Source organism: Emydura macquarii, unplaced genomic scaffold (genome assembly GCF_026122565.2).
Source record: "Emydura macquarii macquarii isolate MOO-44397 ecotype Brisbane River unplaced genomic scaffold, CSIRO-AGI_Emac_v2 contig_1876, whole genome shotgun sequence".
Classification (NCBI taxonomy): domain Eukaryota; kingdom Metazoa; phylum Chordata; order Testudines; family Chelidae; genus Emydura; species Emydura macquarii.
In genome coordinates, this window is record NW_027132013.1 from 22,410,754 (window position 1) to 22,435,175 (window position 24,422).

Consider the following 24,422-nt stretch of genomic DNA (forward strand, 5'->3'; position numbering starts at 1 on the left):
ATCGCCTCCTTCAAAAATAAGAGACTTCAGTCATGATGATAATTAAATCCAGCATGAAATAGGATGTGCCTACATATTTATCAGTCTTGATCTCCTTAACAGCTTTTCTTTTATGTGCATTTCTGAAACATTTCCTTATGAGATTTTGCAATTGTTTTGATAGTTTTTCATTGCATGGTTACTAATATCATTTAATCTCTTCAATCAGCCCTATTTTCAGGACCGAAGTAGTGCATTGATCTGGCGCTGGACTTTAGCACAGTGGTAAATTTCACCCTGTTTGAGTTTAAGGTGTGATGGCTAGATCCCTCTACCTGCCTATTCCTAACTCCCATGCGCAAACTGAAGGGTTTTGGCACACACAAAGGAATTGCTTTTTATTGATAGTATCTGTGAAGAGTCAGGTATTTTGCTTCAGTAAACATACAACGTATGAACAATTGACAGTATCTGGGATATGGATGCAAGTTCTCTAATGGCATGGTAATTCTCAGCACAACCTATGTTTGCTAGACACTACCTACACGATGTGTTGTGTACATTTCGGCGTATTACACAATAGGTAAGTCGTCATAGCAATTGGAAGGGCTTCAGTACATAGTGAGATTCCAGATGTCGGAGCTACTTTCTGTGAAAGTATCATTCCCATGCAGGAAGCAGGCAGCATCAATGACTGGGAATGTTAGCATCTTGAAATAGACATGGGTGAACACGTCACACAGCCCTATATTTCAACATCTTAATCAAACCATAGGTGACACAATATAGAAAAAATGTACAAACATTTAAAACACCTTTAAAACACCTTTGTCTCTTCCCCTCCTAGGTCACACTGTCACTATTTCTGCTTCTTGTATTCTAATCCACCCATGGCCTGTGCTTCCTAGCTGTCTCCCCAGGACTATGACAGAGGAAGCTACCAACCTTGCAGCAGAACTCTGAAGCCCTGGCAATAGGAGAAGAAGCAGGCAATGACACTGGCTCTCTCTAGTTCTCTCTGATGAGCAGCAATCACTTGATCCTCCTGCTGTATTGCATCAGTGACTGGGAGGTTCTAATCTGGGAACCACTCCCAAAACCATAGAAAAACTCAAACTTTTGCATTTTCACTGAAAATAAATAAGCCTCCCTAACAGCATTGCCATGTGTTTGATGTTGTCAGATTTCTGATAATTGCAGCTATATTACGTGAATGAATACCAGATCTCCCAGTGCCTAGATGGATAGAGACATGACTGAAGAAGAACGAACACAGGGTCCTTCTTGGGACAGCATAGGGAATGTTGGTTGTGAAGAGAAATGCTTTGAACTGGAAAAGTCTTCAACTGTAAGGCATACACAGAAGGGAGTGCACAGTGGTTGCACATTCTGGACAACACCCAAGGGTGTTCCCCAGAGTTGGTAATTTTTAGATACACCCTGACCTTATGGATTGGGTTGCTGTGGTATGGGGCAGTCACTTTCTTTTGGAGCGTTGTTTTTGCACAGAACCCTAGGTCTCTGTTCTGAGTTAGTGGGGTGTGCTGTAGGGTTGTAATAACAGAGAACCTTGTGTTTTCAAAGGTCAGAATCCATGTTTTGAAGTATGTCACACCTGGTGAGCCAGTCATGCGGGGGTGTTAGTTGCTGTTCCCTGGAATTGAAAAACAACACATCCAGAAAACAGAATGTAGAAGACAATACAGCCAGCAGCTGCAATTTTGGAGTGTATGAGATATACTGAGCACAGGGAAAAAAGATGAGAACATGACATAAGACTGGCCATACAGGGTCAGACCAATAGTTCATCTAGCCCAGTATTAAGTCTTCTGACAGTGCCAGATGCTTCAGAGGAAATGAACAGAACAGGGCAATTATCGTCCAGTCCTAGTTTTGGAATTGCATCCCTGACCATCTTGACTAACAGCCATTGATGGACCTATTTTTAAAGAATTTATCTAATTATTTTCTTAATCTAGTTATAGGTCTGGCCTTCACAGAATCCCCTGGTAAAGAGTTCCACAGGTTGACTGTGCATGGTGTGAAGAAATCTGCTGCCTATTAATTTCTTTGGGTAACCCCTAGTTTTTGTGTTATAGGGAGAGGTAAATGATTCATGATATTTATAAACCTCCATCATTTCCCCCAGTAGTTGTCTCTTTTCTAATCTGAACAGTCCCAGTTTTTTTAATCTCTGTTCCATAACCTTAATAATTTCTGTTGCCCTTCTCTGTACCTTTTCCAATTCTAATATTTTTTTAGATGGGGCAACAAGAACTGCACTTAGTATTCAACATGTGGGTGTATCATAGATTTATATAATGGTATTATGATATTTTCTGTCTTATTATCTATCTCTTTCCTAATAATTCCTAACATTGTTAGCTTTTTGATGGCTGCTGCACATTGAGCAGATGTTTTCAGAACTATTCAAAATGACTACAAGATCTCTGACTGGTAACAGCTAATTTAGACCCCATCATTTTGTATGCATAGATGAGATTATTTTTTCCAATGTGCATTACTTTGTACTAATTATTGAATTTCATCTGCCATTTTATTGCCTAGTCACCCAGTTTTATAAGATACCTTTGTAACTCTTCCCAGTCTGCTTTGGACTTAACTATCTTGAGTAATTTATTATCTGCAGACTTTGTCACCTCACAGTTTGCCCCTTTCCTAGATCATTTATGAATGTGTTGAACAGCACAGGTCCTAGTACAGATCCTTGGGGGACGCTGTTATTTTCCTTTTTCCGTTGTGATTGATAGTGATGGCTGATACACTTACAGATGGAGGGGCAGCTTTACCAGAGTGAATATCTCTTTATTATGTGTGATCCCTTAAATATTTTAACAGAAAATTGAAGTAGAGTTATAGGAAAGATCTGGTTAGCTCCAATTAGGTACATTAGTCAGCACTTAGTGAAGATGTTGCTAGTTTGGAAGACTGGGGCACTTCTCTGTTGCTGGACCTAACGGGCAGAATAGGGCAGCTAACCAATCCACCACTAAGGAAAGAATGCAATCCCAACGACAGAAATGACAGCATTATGAGCCCTGCAAAGTGCAGCCCTGCTAAAGAAGGATTTCAAAGTGAGAGGACAAACTGAAGGTTTGAATAGGAAGGATGATCTGAATTTTTCAAGGCTTGTCTATCAGATAAAAACCGAACTACAAAGGGGCTATTCAGAACCTAAAGTAATGGAGGCAATGGTTAAAGCAATTTGCCTTGGAACAAGTCTTTGAAGCTATGCAGAAGGAAATAGTACCATGACATTACCAAAGTTTAGGAGATGCAACTGAGCTGTGTCATCGTCTTGCCAGTGTGGTTCAGGGTCCTGAAGAAACACTTCAGGAATTCCTGGTATGAGCCTTGGATATGCAACAGAAAGTACTGCTGCACATCACAGGAAGATGATTCCACTCTAATGTATCATCCACTTTTGGTGCGAAATATTTTCCTCCATTCAGTCTCTACTGGGCTAGAGAGGGATAAGATTCAGACTGTGATTTTACTCTATTTTATCACAAATTAAACTTGGCTGGGAAGACTGAACATTGTAATTGGCTGGGAAAGAGAAAAGCAGCACAAAGTAGCAAGAGGGGCATGAGGAAAAGTTGCACAACTTAATTTCATGCAACAGGCCTCCATTGCTGGTGAGTCAGAGACTGAAGAGGTAGTAGCACCAATAAGAAAAAAAATCCTTATGTGAACCCAATCTGATGGATGGGATTGGTGAACTGAATACAAGTTTAGCAGAAATAAAAGAGCTAAAAATGGAGATCACTCCTATCCATGAAGTTTTGAGGGTACCCCATTACGACAGAAGGTGACCACTCTAATTCATCCCACAGAGAGAACCTTAGAGGTGAGGCTTTTCTCCCTGCCAGAAGGAGGATGAAAGTGATATTTGCAACTACTGTTTTCCGTGTGGAAGTGCAGAGCACTACCAGGCTGGAAGTTGTCTCATCAGGAGGCCCAAAGGAATGGACTAGAAGGGCAACTATACCTGGTTATTTCAAAGGGACCTTGAGTGACATCACCAACCAGCCCCAAAGGTCCCACAGAGAATCAGTTGAAAGAAATAAATAAGAAACTGAGAAATCGGTAGAACTAGTAAAATGAGGCATGTTAAAATCTTGTACAGATGTACTTGAACAGAGAAACAGTAACCATGAGTTTAATTGCAATATTGAAAAGCTCTTCCAGTCTCGTCTCGTAAGGTAGGCTTTCCATTCCCCTGATCATCCTAGTAATTCTTCTCTGCACCGGTTCCAGTTTGAATTCATCTTTCTTGAACATGAGTGACCAGAATTGTACAGAGTATTCCAAATGAGGTCTTACCAGTGCTTTGTACAATGGCATTAAAAACGTTTTATCTCTACTGGAAATGCCTTACCTGATCAATCCTTTTTCACAATCACATGACATTGGTGGCTAAAAACAATAAAAGCATTTAAAGGGAAAAGTCCAGAACAAATTTCCTTGCATGAGATGTATCTCTTGCTGTTGTCATTAGGAAAAGAATACCCTCTAAACATATACAATCAAAATCTGATCCTAAACTCTGATAATTTCAAGGAAATATGGTTGTACAAGATCTCATTTGCTCCCAAGAAATGATCAGTCTGCATGCCCCCATTAAGAAAATATTGGCATATACTATTCCCCTAAGCAATACCAGGTCAGAAACAAGTAACTTGGTGAACTTTTTCCCATCCAACACTCTAGAAGTTTAATACCATTCCAGCTGGTTGACACATGGTGAGAATGCAACAAATATTGGACAGATTATACTTTCTATTCAGGTACTCTTCAGGACAGGAAAAATCAGCAATGTGATATAAATAGGCTTGGCATTTGATTTTTTGATATATGATTTTGATGGATAATATCAATGTTTATTTTAAGCATTTTTTCTTTTTATCAACTTAAATTTTCACAATTGTGCAAAACTATGATTAAGTTTTTTTAATTTTTATTGATTTACATTTCCTGCAACTTTAAATTTTATTAATTTAAAGTTTCAGGAAATTACAATAATTATTTAATGACTGTAGATGATGAGATTCAAAAAGTTAAAGTTTTATAACCTTTAAAACACAAATTGTCAATGGCACATGTCAAAATATACAAAGCAAATATTCTTAAATCAAACTGTAATAAATTCTCAAACAGCATTTTTCTTACTTTGCCTAGCTGTACATTTTGATTAATTTTGAATATTTTTGTTGGTTTGTGTGTGTGTGTGTGTGTGGCAAAATAAACATTTACCAACTTTTCCAGTCCTTCCAAGCCTACCTATAGATGACTTCATTATTTTAGGTCAAGTCTGGCCTTAAAGTCTATGACTCTATGAGATCATTTCCCAGTGAGGGCAAAAGAGCTCCATGAATGGTAGTAAATGTCATAGAAATGTTTGGACATTTAGGCCCTGATCCTGCAAACACTTATGCACATGCTTAACATTACTACCATGAATAATCCCATTGATTTCAAAGAGACTACTCATAATAGTAAAGTTAAGTACGTGTGTAAGTGTTTAGCAGGATATGAATCTTAATGAGTGGGTGTTACAAAATAAAGATGATTAAAGGAATTAAGGTCATGAGTCTGCAAAACATTTAAGACCTTGCTTAACTTTAGGTATGTAAGTAGTCCCACTGAACTTCAAAGTAATTTTTTGGGTGCTTAAAGGTAGGAATATGCTTGAATGCTTTGTTGTACAGGGATAGGATTAGTCATGTATTTACAATTAATCACGTTTAAATACTTTGCTAAATTTGGGCCTAAAACAGTTAAAATTTTGTAAACAATAAAAATACAAAAAAATGTAGATGGCAGAACACTGTGGGATTGTAAGAGGAGTGGGATTGTAAGAGGAGAATTTATAAATGTTGCTGTTAGTAAAACAGAAGATATGCAAATTTGCAATGTGTCCTTTCCCAGGTGTTGCAATTTAGGTCTGGGATAAGGTTATGAAACATAGTTAAATCATGTAGTGGAATCTTGCCTTTTACATCAGTTGATGATTATCTTTGGACTAAGGTGAATTGTACACAGAAGCTTATTAGGGTCCTGCAAAATAATAATAAAAAAAAAAAAATGTCACAGCTGTTTATTAATAAAGTGTTCAGATCTTTACAGAGTTACTTCCCCCCCCCCCTCATTTTTTCCTGCATTTTGCAATAGGAAGAGGTGGGAAAATAGGGGACAAAAGAAGAGAAAAGACGGGGAAAAATCAAAAACCTGAAAAATATTTGGTTTTCCCTTTTGGTTTTTCATCAAAAATCCAATTTTTGTTTTAATTTCCAGGAAAAGCTATAGGGATTTCTTAACCAGAACTAGTTAACATTCCTGACTCTGCCAAGATTTCTTGTCTGACCTTGGAGAAATCTCATAACCTCTCTCTGTCTCAATTTCTCCATATGTAAAATAGGGATAAAATATTTAACTCCCTCACAATAATATAATATGAGGCTTAAATAATTAATGCCATTTTAATAAAGGTGTGTTGTACAGGAGTGGTGGGAAGAATTAATTTTATTTCTTGTTTCAGTCACCTGACCTCAGTCAGGCAGAGTTGCCAACTTTCATGATTTTATCACCTCTTATGACATTTAGATTGGCTTTTGGTTTTTTCTTTTGTTTGTTTGTTTGTTTTTAAGATTCTTATGATCTCTTGATTTCTGGAATGAAACTTGCAAATGTTTGTTTCCATTCAAAATGGCCACCATATGCTATTACTTTTAATCTGAATGAAACTACATTTTTTCATTAGTCAAAATGGCCATTATTTTCCTGCTTCCTTTGTAGATGGAAGAGTGGCTGTTCCTAGTAAAGATGGCCACCATCTCCCAATGTTTCCAGTAAGACTGAAGCCAAGCTGCTGTCAGGGAAGATAGCTACTCCCTGTTTTCTGTGGTTAGGAGAGTAGTTAGGAAACTATGAAAGGACAAGGGTATGTGCTAGAGCAGGAGGGAAGCTACGTAGTTTGTAGTGGAATATGGGGTGCAGGAGAAAACTGAAGGGGGGAGGTAAAGAAAAGTGGGGAAAAGGAGGAAGCTAAGAGGGTACAGTGGAATGTAGAGCTCAGGACGAGATTGAGGGGGAATGCATGCAAATTGTGAAGGGTAGGGATGTGAGTTGCAGGGGAGTATGGTGCAGAGAAAAGCATGTAACCAGGCATTAATCTTTTACTTATCCTTAGCTGTCACTGCTACAAACCTAGAACTGACCAGCTCTCTCATCTAGTCACAGTATTTTAGTTGATAACATCAAAATTAATTAATTTAGTTCACTCATTAGTTGTAGCCTTGCAGAGTGGGGATGGGGGGACAGAGACAAAACAGGTTTGTAGGAAAAGGATAGTAATAGGCTTCCCTCCAATCTCAAGAAAATGTCTTGGCCCTAGATTCCCAAGTTCCATCTGGGAGGGAGGATAGCTATGGGCATTCTGAGAGCCCTGGTTGAAAATTAACATTGCCTGCAGTTGCTGTTAGGTGAGCATTTAACTCGCGTAGACAGTCAGAACCATTCAAAGTTTGGGTAACTTCACGAGCAGAAGCATCAGGCCCATGAGAGAGTGCCCAAGAGATGCCCCTTTATTTAGAAACCATGCATAACTGTACCACGCAGTGCCTTGGAGTGAGATTAAGGTACAGGAAAGCAAAATAAATAAGTAAATAGATTTGCTATTAGCTTTATTACCAGATGCTGCTGTGCTTCCTACTTTTGCAGCAGCATGTCTAGGGTCAGGTTAAAATCTCCAGGAGGAGTGAAAGGAAAATAAGCATCTTTACCACCCTAGCAATACCTAGCTACAAGAATGATCCCGAGGGTCCAATGACAGCCAGTGCAAACTAGAGCTTCCTTAAGCTACTCTATCTTATGCCAGGGGTGAAAAGTTGACCGCAAGATGGCATTAAGGTGGAGGCATAAAAATGGCTCAGCTCTGCCTTTCTCCTCCACCTTCTCCCCTAAACTTAATGAAGCACATCACCAGGGTCTTAAACTGTCTGAAAATGAAATATGACAGTTTAAGTTGTACCTTAGGTATATTTCCAAAGTCACTGTTATGAACAAAGTTGATGTATTGGCACTTATGATATTAAATTTTATATTCTCTACTAACCTTTACAGCAAGAACTATGTCATTCATTGTCCAAATGAATAATCAATGTAAGCTTTTCATTTAATCACAGAATCATAGAATATTAGAGTTGGAAGGGACCTCAGGAGGTCATCTAATCCAATCCCCTATTTGCATGTTAACAGAGCTCTGCCTATGGAGTGTTGACACACAGGCTCATGTTGCAATACAAAACAATCATTTGTTAACAAAATGCCCAGGTTCCTGATTGCCCTATGCTTTCAGTATCTGGTGTAACTTTGGAAACAAATAATTGAATCAGATGCATTTTAATGATTGCTGAATGTGTATGTCGTAACAGTAAAAAGACCATTCGAATTTTTGTATAACTCTGAATGGGAGAATGCTTTGCAATGAAAAGCTAATATCGAATCTGACACCATTCCAAGGAACTAGTCTACGGTGTCATCTTTTAATCAAAGGTAAACTTACTTGCATCTGGCTTGGGGCTTCGGGAACACAGACATTTTCTATTTGGAAGACTTTGCTCAGAGAAGGACAGGTTTAGCTGTTGGACAGCAAGCAGCTCTTAATCGTGATTCAGAATGGGACACTAGATTTTTTTCCCCTCGTTTCTTTTTACCTTAAACCCCAAAACTGCAATGTGATGCATGCGACTAGACCTCTCCTCTCATGCAGAGTCCCACTGACTTCAACATATTACAGGAACAAGGCCTTACCTTGTATCTAAAGGATTGTATGGTACAGGTATTAATTATAATTACATTATCATTTATTTTCTGTTTTCTCTGTTTTAATTAATAGATATATATATATATTGTCATCTGACCAAACTGTCCCTTCAAAGGTATATATTGACAAACACTTTCATTAAGAATGTTATCTCCTGTTTTCTCACAAGGAGGCAGATACACTGTTTACAAGCTAACCTGAATGTTGACCATGGGGACTCAGAGAACTGTCGTACTGCTCCAAGGCGGAACTGGTAAGTTCTCTATAGGTATAGATGTCTAGCCATCAAAAAGTAACCTGTTCCAACACAGAAAATTGACTGCTCCCAGAGAACACAATATCGTTAAAACTGAGGCTTGAATCAATAACATAATGTTACATTGCCTTACAAGAACACTGTAGTTGCTTTAAAAAGATTTTTAAGCCAGAACATTTAGATTTAAGGTTAAACACACAAGAAACCAAAGATTTAAAGTATGGAATGACAGTTAAGGTAGCCAAACTGTCTCAATTCTTCCCTCTTCATCATGTCAATGTTTCATTTTCACCTTTTTGCATGCGGAGTATCAGAAATGCGCACCAACAAATCATGAAGGTAATTGATGTTGTAATGGTTTTCATAAATTCCTGGATTTCCAAACCAGAAGGGACCACTGTGATCATCTAGTCTGATCTCCTGTATAACACAGGCCATAGAACTTCACTCAAAAATAATTCTTAGAGCAAATCTTTTAGAAAAAATCCAATTTTGATTTAAAAATTGCTAGTGATGGAGAATCCATCAGAACCCTCAGTAAATTGCTCCAGTGATTAACTACCCTCACTGTTAAAAATACACACCTTATTTCTGGTCTGAATTTATCTAGCTTCAACTTCCAGCCCCTGGATTGTGGTATATTTTTCTCTTCTAGATTGAAGATCCCATTATCAAATATTTGTTCCTCATGTAGGTATGTGATCAGGTTGCCTCTTAATCTTCTCTTTGTTAAGCTAAACAATTTGAGCTCCTTGAGACTATCCACTATAAGGCATGTTTTCTAATCCTTTCATCATTCTTGTGGCTCTTCTCTGAACCATCTCCAGTTTACCAACATCCTTCTTGAATTGTGGACAGTGGAACTGGATACAGCATTCCAGCAGCGGTCTCACCAGTGCCTAATATAGAGGTGAAATGGGGGGAGTAGAGGGGTGGGACAGTGGGAGGGAGGATGTGAGGGTGAGTGGCAGTGGGACTGGGGGAGAATAGGGGTAGGGACATCTGTCATCCTTACATTCTTCCTTTCTGTGTGTGTGCCCAGATCTTGGGGGGCTCTTGTCTCTCCAGATGTGTCTGAGCCCCCCTCCCTGCCCCCTTATATGAGCTGGGATAGGGGGTCCTTACCCCCTGGGGCTGTCTGAGCTCCACTTGCTGCCCTGCACGGTTGTGCCAGCTTCTGAGGGTCCCATGCCCATCCACAGTTGTTGGACTTCCCCCCACACTCCCCTCATATGAGTGGGATTCTGGGGAAGTCCTGCCCCTTTGGGTGGGGAGCTGAGAACAGGTATACTCCATGCATATCAGGCTCTAAAGCATTCAGGAGGGAGATGGGAACACCCACTGTGAGGAATGGAGTGGTTCTTGTGTCTCAGAGCTATTGTTTCAGGTTGTATTCATCTTCATGGGGTGTTCTCATTCAGCTGAGAACCTTACATTGAGATGAATAGACCACTTTACACCCTTCAGAGCCTCCTATGCTGCAGATGGATATGTCGATGAGCCCTTTCCCTCCATTGTCCCTTCCTGTCTAGAGGCTGATGTTTCTAACCCCTTTTCTACACTACCACTTACTTCAGCATAACTTACAGTCACTCAGGGGTGTGAATAATCCACTCCCCCAAGTGATGTAAATTACACAACCTAATTGCCGGTGAGGACAATGCTATGTTGACGGGAAAGCTTCTCCCACTGATATAGCTACTGCCTCTCATGGCAGGTGGAGTAATTATGCCAACAGGAGAGCTCTCTCCCCTCAGCATTGAGAGTCTTTACAAGAAGCGCTACAGAGGTGCAGTTGCACTGATGCCACTGCGCCACTGTACCGCCTCTAGTGTAGACTTAGCCGAAGTGCTCTAAAATCCCCATGCTTACACAAATTTTCTTGGAATTTGCCTTGTGGGAGTGCAGACTAGGGTTAGTGACCCACATTTGAGTATTATTTGAGCCAAGGATTCCGGACATATAAGCCCTGAAAAAAATCGCTGTTTTTCAACAAGTTTCTAGGTGTTGAATTTTGTTGGCTTGTTTATTTTGTGCAGATCTAGAGATCAAACTACTGAGGATGCAGGTCGAAATAGTCTCAATCAGTCCATTTTTATCCAAGATTGCACATGGCTCCATGAACAGTTCACTTCGCTTCATAATTGTGCAGTCGGGAAGGATTACAGTGCACATGCACCACCAAAGAGAAAACCATGAGAGGATTTCTATGCTGCCATTTTAAGATGGCCTGGGTAGTTTGAGGGAATGGTGCTTTGAACACTCCACCACTATCTTTTCTAGTCCATACCTTAGTACGCACATGCAATAAAGATTTAATAACTCATGTTGCTTGCTACAAGTTGCCTTTGTTACAATAATACGTGTTTTCATTCGATGGAGAGGTTTACTTTGAACACAGCAGAATAGACAGAATTTTTGTTGTATTGGGGGATGAGCCGAAAATGGAGGTCTTTTTGAGGGTGTGTGATGGGGAGCCAGGGAGAGGGACAGTGAGAGGGGTTGCAGTTGCAGAGGGGTTAGGCAACGGGAACAGGAGGTAGGAATGCTTTGGATTGTTTGTTTGAAAAAATCTGTATTTTACTAGTCTCTGGCAGGCGAGTGGCTACTTCCTGATCTTGGGGCAGATTAATATGGTGTTTCCAAAGACACATAGTTCAGAGGTTTGGAACTGACAGCGCAGGTTCCTTGACCACTGAGGGTAAAGAAATATGTGCACTGCCAGGATTGCTAGTGTGTGGACCCTGGGCGATTCCTGGATCACAAGGTTGCAGAAGTTGGTGGTAGAACAAAGAGTACACCATGAGATGGGGATTGCTCTACAGCCTGATTTGGCTTCATGTGCAAATGGTGGAAGATGATATGTACAACTGACTAAATGACTCATAACTCCTGCCAATAACATATCTTTTCCTGTTAAATTAATTAATTAAATAAATAAAATTAATTAATTTTGCCAGAATTAATTCACTGGCAAAAACTGACATTAAGATTGGTTGGTGATATGTCGACACCTTGCAGAATGTTGAGTTGAGCAGCATTCAAATTTCTGGAAACAAGGAAATGCCGAGATTGCCCATGCGACCTTAACTCTGACCTCTTCAGTGATATGCCCATTAACACACATACCTTTACTCTACCAACCCTGCAGTTGCTGAAATATACAAACTCTTCACCTCCTTTTACTGCCTATTCACTCATCCACAGGATTCCATGTAACACTATTAGAGGACAAACGTTTTTTAAAAATGTTGCCCATGGACCTTCTGTTCCCCTCAAACTAGCAGTAGCCAAAGAGAATTATTTGCATACACTCCAGGTGCAGTCAGTGTGTTAGTTGTGTGGCATTGCTGAAAGAGGGCAGAATAAAGTATGTGTACATGTATGTGTGAGTGCACAGGGTGACCTTAAAGACACATAACTCTATGCCCCTGAATGCTGGGCAGGGGCAGGTAGGCTGGAACCATAACAACTTCACTGCTGGGCTAGGTCTTAAAGGAAAGTCCCACTGAAAATGCACTAGGGGCAGATGAGTGGAAACCACACTGCTACATTCACAGCTGGTTAAGGGGTTGTGTGGCTAAGTCAGAATCGCAGGTGCTCATAAAATTCAGTGCCCTAGGTGGACACCTGTGTGGCATATTCCTAATGTTGCCACCAACCCCCTGCCCAGCAGCAGCTCCTCCTTCCCTCACCATTAAAGAAGTTCAGGAATTGAAGAAATGGAAACTAGGGAAGGACTTAGGCTGTGCGATGGAATCCATCCTCCTAGGGGATCTTGTGGACAGCCACAGCCATGGGGGGACCTTGTAATGAAACGGCCTCAGAGGGGACATATTCTTAAGGAGGGTTTTAGGAGGACAGGCTTTCGGGAGACCCTGAAGAGGACACAAACTCAGGGAAGGGCCTTCCAGGGAGACTTGGAGAGTGAAATTCAGGGGGGCATAAGGTTAAAGGAGCCTTAGAGAGCTGGAGCTGTATTTGGAGGGGGAGGGAGGAGAAACTGGAAATTTGGAAGGAGGGATGAAGGGGGGGGGGAATGTTTGAGCGGAGAGAAGTGTTTTCAGGCTTATTGATGGTGGAAGTGTTGGAAGTAACTTTTACAATGCTGGGAGGCAAGGGGATGTCTGTGGTACTATGAAGGTCTGTGTCCCCTTCAGCTTTGTTGACAATGACTTCACTGTGCTTCCTGCCACAAGCAGGTGATCTGGGAGGGGTGAAGCCAAGCTGACTGGACACCGGGCAGGGGACAAGTATCTTAATGGCTGTAGCAACTTATTCCCCCCTCTGTCCTCATTGCAACAGGAAAGCAAAAGTGGGATCTGAACCTTAAAGGAGCGGCACACTGCTTCCCACCGCTCCCCTTGTGGGCAGTGCCTAAATGCGCAAAGTGTGTGCCCCTTTGGCCACTGCATATCCTGTTCCTCCGTCACTGCAGCTGCAAAAGAATATTCCATTATTTCAACAGACTTGTTCTTATTGCGAGGCAAGTGGGCGGGGATTCTTTCTGTTAAGAGAATCACAGAGGGGTAGGGCTCCGTGTTAATATGTGTACAGCACCTGTTCCGCAACTCCGACTGTTTTCAAGTCTGTACATGTGTTTCAGGATCCACTACCAGCTGTGGCACCCAGTACTCCAATACCATTTGAAGTGCCTGACTTGAATGCAGCAGAGACCACAATGGAATCACCTCCTGGCTTCCACGAGGTAAGAAAAAAAATAAATCAGATTTTCTGAGAACCTGATTCATATCTGCACAACGGAGTGCATGAAGTTTCCCTCCTGCCTTACCAGGCAGTGCTGCTGTTCCTCTGACACCGTCAGAGTTAAAAGCCCCAACCGTATTTTATAGAAATGATTGACACGTCTATATTTTTTTCACTTCACTCACAGTCTTGTCAATAAAAACAAAAAGGGAAGTACAAACTGACCTGCTGCTTAGCACACACCATTGTGCTACACTGGGAGTGAATAAGCAACAGCTCCACACTTTGAAGTCAAAATATGGTGTTACAATTATGAATTTATAATATGAAATTGGAAAAATATTTACAAATGTTACCACTTCTCCATTCTTGCTCCCTCCCCAAAGAACTTAAACAGCAAAACAAACCCATCGGGAAATGTCGGAACTAAATGGACGAAGCAGTGTGCAGTACAGAGGGATGCTGACTATAAGGTACAACATTTTGGGGAGAATAAATCGGTTTATGTATTTTTGAGGGCAAGTGGGGGTAGGAGTTTTGGAATGAATTTACTAGTTATTGAAATGTTGAATATTTAGTGATAGCAGCAACAGCTAGTTCCAGATTTATGGGTGAAATTTCCTTATGATAATCATCTGAATCACTTTATTCTTTTGTGCTACATTTCTCCCTGTGTCTAGTTTGTAACATGGAACACACATTTGTTTCGTCGCTTCATTCCTTTAAAAGATGTTCATTTATGTGGATTCCCTATTGTATATTATTTACTATCATAGAAGTGGGCCTAATTCTTGGTTCACTTACATGATTTTTATACCAACATATCTGCACTGACCTAATTGAGTTACTCCTCATTTATGCCAAAGTGAAAGGGGAATATGACCTAGTGTCTTACATTCAGAACACAATTGCTGAAGGTCCTTTGTTTTTTCAATGATAAACCCCAGTTTCCAAAATAAATGTGCCTTCAGGCTCTGCTAGAGGGAGAGTCATCAAAATGTAAGGCTTCTGAGGGAAGAAAGCCAGTGGTGCCTGCAGGGTTGCTGGGGACCTGTTATAGATCTACATTTGTGTTTATTATATATCAGAAATATCAATGCAAATATTTCTATCCATTGCTGGATTGCTGACTGTGCATTACACATAGCTATGGCCCAAAGCAAAAGTGGATGGATTTAAATTAAAACTATCTCAAATTCACTATATTAATCTATTAGAAGATTAAGATAGAAGAGTATCACATTCTATTACAGGTGTCTATAATAGAATGTGACTCGGGAATATGACTCATGGTAAAATTGGCCTCTTATCTGTGCAACAAAAGTTCAAGTTCCACAAAAAATCCACATGGTGTAAAATGTTTGTTTATATAATTGCATAAATTGTCCAAAATTATGTCAATCACTATCAGTAGAGGTACTCTGGCAACTTCAATGGAGGGGACCGCTCATTTAAACAAGTGTAACTGAGAGCAGAAAAATGATGACAGGTTACCTGTTGGGTCTGTAAGTTGATGTAACATAGTATGACTTGCACTGATTGGTCTTCAGTGGGTGTGTACCATTAGTTTAACTTGCATGCTGAGGTTTAAAAAGGGGATTTGTAATATAGCAGGAAGAGCAACTACCAAAGAATGTAAAACCTAGTCTAACAACAGTTTTTGTATTGCTTTAACTATATCTGTTTTGCAACAGACATAATTAAAGTGGTACAACCCCCTAGTGTGGATGCATGCACAGGGATAAAAAGATACTTAGAATTGTATAGCTTAAGCTTCTGGACAATATAGGTTAAAGCAGGAGGGAAACTGGGTGTATACAAGCCCTTAGATAAGAGAGGCTCCTACCCACCACTTCAAAACTCTGCTCCTCTTTTCACAGCCTCATTTAAATGTAGCAACCTTAGGAATGCTCAGAATTGCCATCCCCAAACATTTTGCAATCATGAGATTTTAAAAAGTAATACATTTGGGGGTGATTTTTTATTTGCCTCTGGCTTTTGAATTCACATTTTCAAGCTTTTTTCTGCCACCATAAGAGCTAGAAACTTATTTTTTTAAATGAAAGCAGATAGTCTTATATAGTCACATGACTCCAGAAGCTGGGGCTTTAAGATAAACACCAAATATTGTGAGACTTGAGGTAAAACTGCAGGAGTTGTCAGCACTGAATGCTTGAATTGAAATTCTGAAGTCCCCTAATTTCATGTTGGCATGAAATGAGGTCAAACACATCCATAATAAACCATGAAGGAAAGTTGGTTAAGGCACAGGCTTGTGAGCTGGGAGATCTGGATTCTAATCCTGTCTCTGCCTCAGACTTCCTGTGTGGCCTTGGGCAAGTCATTTAATCTCTGTGTGCCTCAAGTTCCCATCTGTAAAATGGGGATAATGCTTTCCTGACAGCGGCATTGTGAAGCTTCATATGTTAATAACAAATCTTTAGCCCAAGGTATTAGACAAATGCAAAGCTCATCCAACTGCATAGCATAATACAATGAAAGGTTCATCTATATGCCCAAAAGTTTGCCTAATTTTTGGGTATGGTGGGGGCTGTCCATTGCTGCCTGTTGTAGCACGATAGTGATTGTATTAATTTTCAGAAAGCATGCCCAGTTCTGTGGCATTGGATTTATAAGAAGCGTGACCATTTAGAGAAGAAATCCCATTGGTCTTTTCTGTCTGATGCATTATCAGAAAATTTTATCAAGTCATGTGATATCTCATTAGGGCTGTGAAATGGGCATGGGCATTAAATGAGGGCCTCTTTGTCTTCCTTTGGAACTCTTGGGTAGATACTTTTGTCTCCTTGTATGTTTGCCACTAACACTAGGAGGTGCTGGAAACTCACTGAAGGCTTCTTCTGTATAAGCTGAGGCCAGCTCACAATGTTTAATTTGTGCCAGGGCTTGCCAGAGCTGAGCCCTGGCACCTCCAGGCTTGGCAGTTCATAGCCTCAGCACCTCTGGGCTTGCTGATAAGTTATGAAAGTAAAAAAGAATTGCTTGAACCCCAGCATCTCTTTCATTACAAATTAAGCACTGCAAGCTCATAATTATTACAAAGGGCTCCTTCCATTTTGGGGTTGAGGTTAGTTTTTTTGTGGGGTTTGTTTGTTTAAGGTTTTATTTAAAGGGAATGTTAATCTCCAGTGGGGAAAAAAGCCCTAGGAGCATGAAGCTGCTGCTATTTCTATTAATAGTGCAAATGGCCAGGGTTCCTGGTTCCTGCTATTTTGTTCATGGCCTTTGCTAGGATAACTTCAGTATCTGCAGTTTTGCTGGTAGGACTGGACTATATGCAGCATTTTGTAATGAAATCGCAAGTTTTCTCTGAAGTGCCCTCCCCTAAAGAGAGTAAATCTCATTTTCTCTTGTCTTGGAGACTTGCTTGATAAAGGACTACCAGTCCTCTTCAAGAAGATTCCTATATCTTGGAGCATGATGAATAGGGAAGATCACTGAACGTCTTTCCCTCCTTTGAAGAAGTACTCTGAAGAAGATGGAAAGCTGCCTTTTCTTCTGAGGGTACATCTACTTAGTGAGTGGCCATGAGTCACGGAGCCCGTATTGACAGACTTGAGCTCGCACTACAGTGCTAAAAACAGCAGTGTAGATATTTGGCTTTGGGCAGGAGCTTGGGCTCTGAAGCCTAGGGAGTGGGGTGGGCTTCAGAATCTGAGCTCCAGACTGAGCTGCAACATCGACATAGGAATTTTTTAGCACTGTAGAGAAACCCAGCCAACCCGAGTCTGTTGAGCTGGGCTCTGAGGCTCGCCTCTGTGATCTGTGTAGACCTACCCTGAAAGATTTTGGCTTTGAGACTTTCCCTTTCTCATGGTTTATTGGCAGAAAGCAAGAGAGGTTCACTGAATCTGGGTGCTGTGAAAACACAAGCCAGAAAGACTTTTTAGAATGGCATTTTTCTGATTTACCAGGGCCCCCACACAATGATAGATGAATCCAGACAGCATAGAGGGAAAAACACCAACATCCAGTCTACACTAGTACTCCACAGTTGCTATGGTGAAGAATTCCTTAACATGCTGAGAGCAAAGCAGTCCTAAGTGGCAGGCTTACACTAAAAAGAGCTCTGCTATGATTAGTTGCCATTCACCTAATAGAGCAGAGAAACTAACCATGTGGTCTGCATTGGTGGCCATTAGTTCTTACATAATTAAAATTCTACCTTTTAAAATAAAGAAACAAACCAAAGTTTTTCTAATATTTACTCCTTTCATCAAAAAAACTGCATGAAAAGTAGGAGCCTCTAAATAGGCCTTGAATTTGACAAACCATCAGACAAAACCAAACAGAATACCCCTGATTTTTTTGACTCACTATCTCATGCTGTGTTGTTTTAGGGACAAGGGACAACTTCAGTTCAGAAACTAGACGATTAATATGTGAAAATTGTATTGTCGGCTGATTACGTTTTCTCCTCTGTGGGTTATTTCTTTTCTATGCCTTTGTTATCTGCTCTACATCTTGCCTGGGAAGCTGACGAGTTTGTGATTGGATGGGAGTGATTTTTTTTTAAATGGGAGATGGAGGTTTGGTGGGGAAAATTCCATATATTACTGAGTTATAGTAAGGGTAGAGTTTTCTGGAGATTTCTTGTGGGTCTTATTTTTGATCAGTTTGTTGTTTTAAATAGGCTCCCTGAATAGCAATTGAGCTTCTTTTAATGCATTGTTATAAATTACAATAAATAAAAATATTCCATATGATAATGTTAACACGTATCTTATGTGTCATTTTTCTACAAAGAAAACATCGCTTTGCTACTTGCTCACTGTAAGAATCATACGAATGAGAAATCTTCTTCAGGCAGACTTTTGTGAGTACCTTTACTGTTCCTTTGGGGCTACTCATAATTTTAAAATGTCTGAGAATACAACTGGGCAACAAGGGCAATTCATTCATGAGGTAACTTAATTCTGAGGATGAAGCTGACTTCAACAAAATCAGCAGAATAACTAAAGCAGCAATTAATTTGGCCAGGTGTGTGCTGTGAAATGGGTCATTGCTCTCACAAGTGTACTCCTATGCACCCAAATGATTTCCAGAGAATATTATCTGTGGTCTGGTTCCATGAGTACAAATAACTATATTGTTACCCAAACATTGTAGAAGTGCAGTTTATGATAGATATGTGGAATAGTGAAGAGTGTCTGGCCTATCATACATGTTCAAAATATTGTCACACTATAATCAGACAATCAGATTATTATTATTATTTATATGTATTGTAGTAGCGCCTGTAAACTTGTAAACAAGTAATGCCATTTTTGACAGAGTGCATTCTCCCTCCCCTTTTGACCACTTGATCCTTCCCGAATAGGTTATAAACACTGATTTCAACATTCCAATAGTGTGAATCATCCCAACAGGTTTCAGTAATACCAACTGGATTGAATTCATGCTCCTAAATGAACAATTTCAATTCCTCTTGTGTGTTAGCCAGGCTCCTAATATTGGTGTTTAGACAATTAAAGAATTACTTCCCTTCATGTCCTTTGGTTTCTTGACTAATTTGGTTCTCAATATCTTGATTTTGTGCTAAATAAATGCTCGTACCTTCCCCCTTTTTATCCTCCTCTATTGTTATTAGTTTAATGCCCTCCTGACTATTCTAGCCAGTCTGTCCCTGAGGAGATTGGTTCCCCTTCTACTGAGGTGGACACCATCCAAACTATACAGCTCTCTCTTCCATAGAAGGTGTACCAATGTTCCACAATAACAAACCCCTCCACCTTATATCATTTAGCCAGCGATTTACTTCCAGAGTCTTTTGTCTTCTGTTTTTCTTTACTTGTGGGACAGGGAGGATCTCAGAGAAGATAGCTTGGAATCAACAGCCAGGTGGTGTGGCCTAGGAACCAGGAACCATTTCAATCATTCACTCATAATAATCAAGAGATCTCTTGGAACTTTTGCCCCAGATAGTTCTATATACCACAGGCCTGATTCTCCTGAGATCGCATGGTGTTTACACACAAACCAGTTCCTAGGAAAGCATATAAGACCTAGCAAGTCATTTGATTCCTCTGTGCCTCAGTTCCCCCACTGTAAATTGTGAATAATACTTCTTTTGTCAAGTCTATTTGGAATGCAAGCTCTTACATGTGTTTATACATAGGCAGAAGGGGGACCTTAATATCAGTTATAGTCTCTAGGTACTACTGTAAGACTGCTTCTAATAATCACAAGATATGGCCAGCTGAAGAGACAAATATGTCCTGAAAAAGAGCTGTCAACAAATGAGAAGCTACAGTAACAAGCGGATTAGTTTTGTGATTGCCTAAGTAACACCTATTTCAAAATAATTTTTAATGACGCCTGTCAGCAAGGATTAAAAATGAGGCAGAATGATTTAGTGGTGTGAACAATTGATTGTAATCAAAAACACTTCTGAGGACTAGTCCCACTTCAGCCTCTGATTCACACTGACTCAGCAGTTCATCTCATCTCTGTTTCAGATTCCTTTTGAAAAATGAGAATAATATTTAAATAATATATCAGAGATGCTGAGGGTTAGTTAGTTTATGCTGTACAAGGATTTAAATACATTTAGTGTGGTATAAATGTTAACTATTTTAATTATTTTGAGAAATGTTTTTTATATGCAGGTAAAGTAGAAGTAACAGGTGTTGTCAGGAAATGCTACTGCACTTTCATACCGCCATTTGGAACACCCTGGTCAATGACTAGGAGAGGATCCCATTATGCCAGGAGCTGTACAAAAACATACTAAAAAGTTGTCCCTTCCCCAAAGAGCTCACAATCCAAGTATAATACAAGAGACAACAGATAGATACAGATAGCCAGGGAAGCACAAGAAAGCAATGAGAAAATATTAGTCAACCTAATAGGCAGTGGTCTCTGCACACCAACTGCCTTACCACTGTTAAGATTTTTTGTAGGCAATGGAGAGTTTTGAGGAGGGATTTGAAGGTTGACAATGAGGCTGCTTTGCAGATGTTTACAAGGAGCACCTCCCTAGTGTTAGGGGCAGCATGGGAGAAAGCATGAAGGTGCTTGCACCTAAGCAATGGATGTTGGCATCATGGGCTGATCGAAGGTGAGTATTGACAGCATGTTAGTGAATGATAGATGAGAGGTAGGGTGGGGATTGACCATGAAGGGTGTTGAAAGTGAAGACAAAGCAACTTCTATTTTTGATTCAACTGAGAAAGTGGATCCAGTGGAGGGATTCAAAGAGAGGGGTGACATGGTCAAAGCATCAGGCTAGGAAAATTACTTTGGAGCAGCATTCTGAATGAATATAAGCGGGACAAGATTGTATTTATCAAGGTTAGAGAGAAAGGCATAGCACTGGAGCGGAGGGAATGGAGCCTGGGTTTCCGACATCCTAGCTAAGTGCCTAATCTCTGGACTATGGAGTCATTCTCACTTTTTTACTGGCCCAATACATATTTAATTATTTATACACAGTGGAATAGCTTCAACAGGAGAGATTGAACCCAACCTGGCCCAGAATACTTCTTACTCCTGTGGGTAGTGCACTATCCAGGGAGGCAGAGACCAAGCTCAAAGCCCATCTCCTCAGCCAGAGGTGGGAATTGAATTCGAGTCTCCTGGGTCCTGGGTGGGTGTCCTAACCACTTGAATAAAAGTTATAAAGGGACTGGCAGCAGCGGCAAGTGGGTTTATGTGTGCTTGGTGAAAGCCTCCCAGAGTGGGCTCTGCAGGAGGGGGAAAACCTAATTTGATTATTCCACTGGGGCTTAGGCATCTGGGCATCTAGACTGAGCACCTGCCTACTGGCAGACATTTTGGTGCCTAGAGAGTTAGGGGGTTCTGAAGATCTTGGTTGTGTCTAAATATTGGACTTGTGCGCCTCTCTTTTTATGGATCTAACCTAAATATTCTCTACTCATGGCCTTATAGATTCTTATGGGGAAGAGGGGAAGGAAGTCAGAGGCAGAATAATAATAATAATAATACTAAGTACTATGAAAAATCAGGTTGTAGACATCTTAAATTGGGTATTCAAATTAGTGGACATTTTTTACCTTAAACTTTCTGTGCCTCAGTTCCCTATCTGTAAAATGAGAAAAACACCCCCCCCCTTATCTCAGAGGGGAGTTGTGAAGCTAAATTAGTTCATATATGTGAAGCCCTCAGATACTATCACAATGAGCACCCTGGAGAAGCCCATGAGAAAATTAATAATTCTGTATTGACAGTACGCAGTAAATAAAGCACTGAGCCACGCATGGAGGATAAAACAAAAAACTGAATAGCTGCTCATTCAGTGAGCACAATCCATCTTCTGTGCTGTGTGGCAGGTGTCCTGTGGTAACAACTGTATGTTATCAAATGACTAAAGACTATCATTATTCATATGCGCAAGGAGTCCAAACAGGTTGCATAGGAATTTCCTAATTTTTGAGTGCTTGACTTTGCAACTTTAACAAAAAACCTTGCCATACTTCTTGTGTGTAATATCATGTGCATCTATGGAAAAATTCTATTAATTAGAACTTATAGACAATACTTTCTACGCTGCCTTAATCACCGTCCACTACTTCAGCATCTCTCAGCACTGGGACCTACCTTTCTTCTTGGATAGTGAGCCTTAGCAGCTACTGTAAGGGGGCCTACAGCTTGGGGAGTCAGCATAAGACTGCCAATTGTTGGATAACTTTTGTAATTTTTAATCTCCTTTGTGTTCAGTACAGGAGCTAGTTGCCTTCCTAACCAAGTGTATTTGCTTCTGCTGTTTTCTTTTTGATCAATATCCAGCCTTCCTGGATTGCCAGTATAATCATGCACTGTTATCAGTCTGTAAACTATTCTCTCCATTTCCACTTGGACAACATTTCCCCCTCTTATGCTGAACTTCCATTAGCTCACGCAGGTGCTATCACCATTGGTGGTTTGGACAGGAGCTTTTATGCTTGGTTGACCTACGCACCGATCATCAGAAATCCTGACTTGGGATTTAGGCCCTCCCACTCCTGTCCTCTCTGGTTTGTAAACACTGGTGTGTAGTTTATTGTGTTATCTCACCACCCACTTTACTGCCTTGCACAGCAACTCTGTTTACAGTGACATACAAACAACGTCCCCTTTTGCCAGACAGAAGAGATCTATCCAGGCAGAGCTCTTCCTCTACCCTGGTCCTGCTAACCTCTCCCTCGCTCTCATCCCCCCGTTGCACTTTCTTCCTGTGGGCCTTTCTGCTTTTTCAGTTAATGGGTTAATTAGCTTGTTAGCTCTCCAAGTTCAGACTAATCTAATAATTAGCCACAGCTTCCCTTAGTTATGCCCTTCTATGGGTTTACAGTGACCAGGATACTGGTTCAGCTGTTGGTTCTCAGCACTCTGTCACAGGCCCACTCCATGTATTTTCCTGGAAATTGATGTGGCTCCTATCCAATGTGAAGTCGTATCTGGACAATGTTTATTTACTTAGGTTACATCTCTCTGAGAATTTCAAGTTAGGTGTTTTGTAAGAGCTGGTGGGTGTGCATGCTCATGTGGAAATCTGATGCTACAGTTTGCTAACAGAGCACAGGTGTCAGCAGCTTGGCAATGATTGCATCTGTTAATGCATATGAACAGACTACAAGAACTTCTACACATAGCTAATGCTCCTATTAGCTAATTTAGTACACCTTCAGTTGCTCTGTGTTGTGAAATTTAAGAAGTAGCTGCCTCAGCAGGTTGCTCTGTATTTAGGCAGTGTTGTGCTATGACATTTCCTCTCCTGATAAATAACATTTATAATACTTGCCACAGCGTGTTTGACACTTCACTTGTTCTCATGAAAATACGAGTCACAGATCTGAACTAATTAATTTCTATTCTAATCACCGCTGAATTTTACCAATCTGCACTAATGGGGGAGGGCCTGGCATGGATTAATGAGCCTCTATATTACTGAGGACAGAAGGCAAGTGAGGGTGAAAAGACATTCCCTTCAGGGTGACGGAGGAACATTACATCCATCCCTGGTCTTGCACTTCACTGAAGCCCCTGTGATAGGGCCACTGTCAGTGATACTGCTCCTGGTTCCTGCCTATCGTCCTACATTTGCTGCTGCCACCTTGGGTGTCACAACCAAACTCTCATTGCTCCTATGTGGCTCCATTGGAGCTGCTGTGGGAGTCCTAGCAAGCAATAAATTCAGGTGGGGGCGTTAGGACTTTTGGGGCTGTCTTCACTGCTGAATTGGCCTGGGCTCTTACCTGGATGTTGACCCCAGCCCACCTTCCTTCCACACACAAAACTCTCTCACTTGAGTTTAGTGGTGCTTTCAACCAGGAGCTAGTGGGGCTTGTCTGGGGCTGGAGGCTAAAGCCCAAGTGAGACTTTCACTTATGCTACCTGCTTTGCTAAATCACTCAAGTCCTCACAGTCCTCCATTGCCTTCCCACAATTCCCCCATTACCTAGAAGGATAGACATTTCACTGGATCCATTGTTGATGTTCCTGACAGAAACCCAAATTGGTTGTCGCTGACTTGATGCTCCAGTTCCTCATGAAGTCTTTTCTCAATAGTTCTTTCCAGCCATTTCATCGTGTGACTCAATAACCTGATGGACTGGTAGTTACTACATTCTTTCACATACCATTGAAGATAGAGACAATATGCTCCTCCTC

General features: G+C 40.7%; 1 protein-coding gene across 1 annotated transcript in view; it reads left to right on the top strand.

The window, feature by feature from the left end:
• The first annotated feature begins 1,231 nt into the window (after nucleotides 1-1,231).
• The window catches only part of LOC137159642 (cytosolic phospholipase A2 epsilon-like), a 38,259-nt gene continuing 15,068 nt past the window's right edge, over nucleotides 1,232-24,422 (top strand). Inside the window, exons 1-2 of the mRNA XM_067558120.1 lie at nucleotides 1,232-1,327; nucleotides 13,690-13,791. Coding sequence (XP_067414221.1) covers nucleotides 1,232-1,327; nucleotides 13,690-13,791 — 198 coding nt within the window. The remainder of the gene's footprint in view (nucleotides 1,328-13,689; nucleotides 13,792-24,422) is intronic.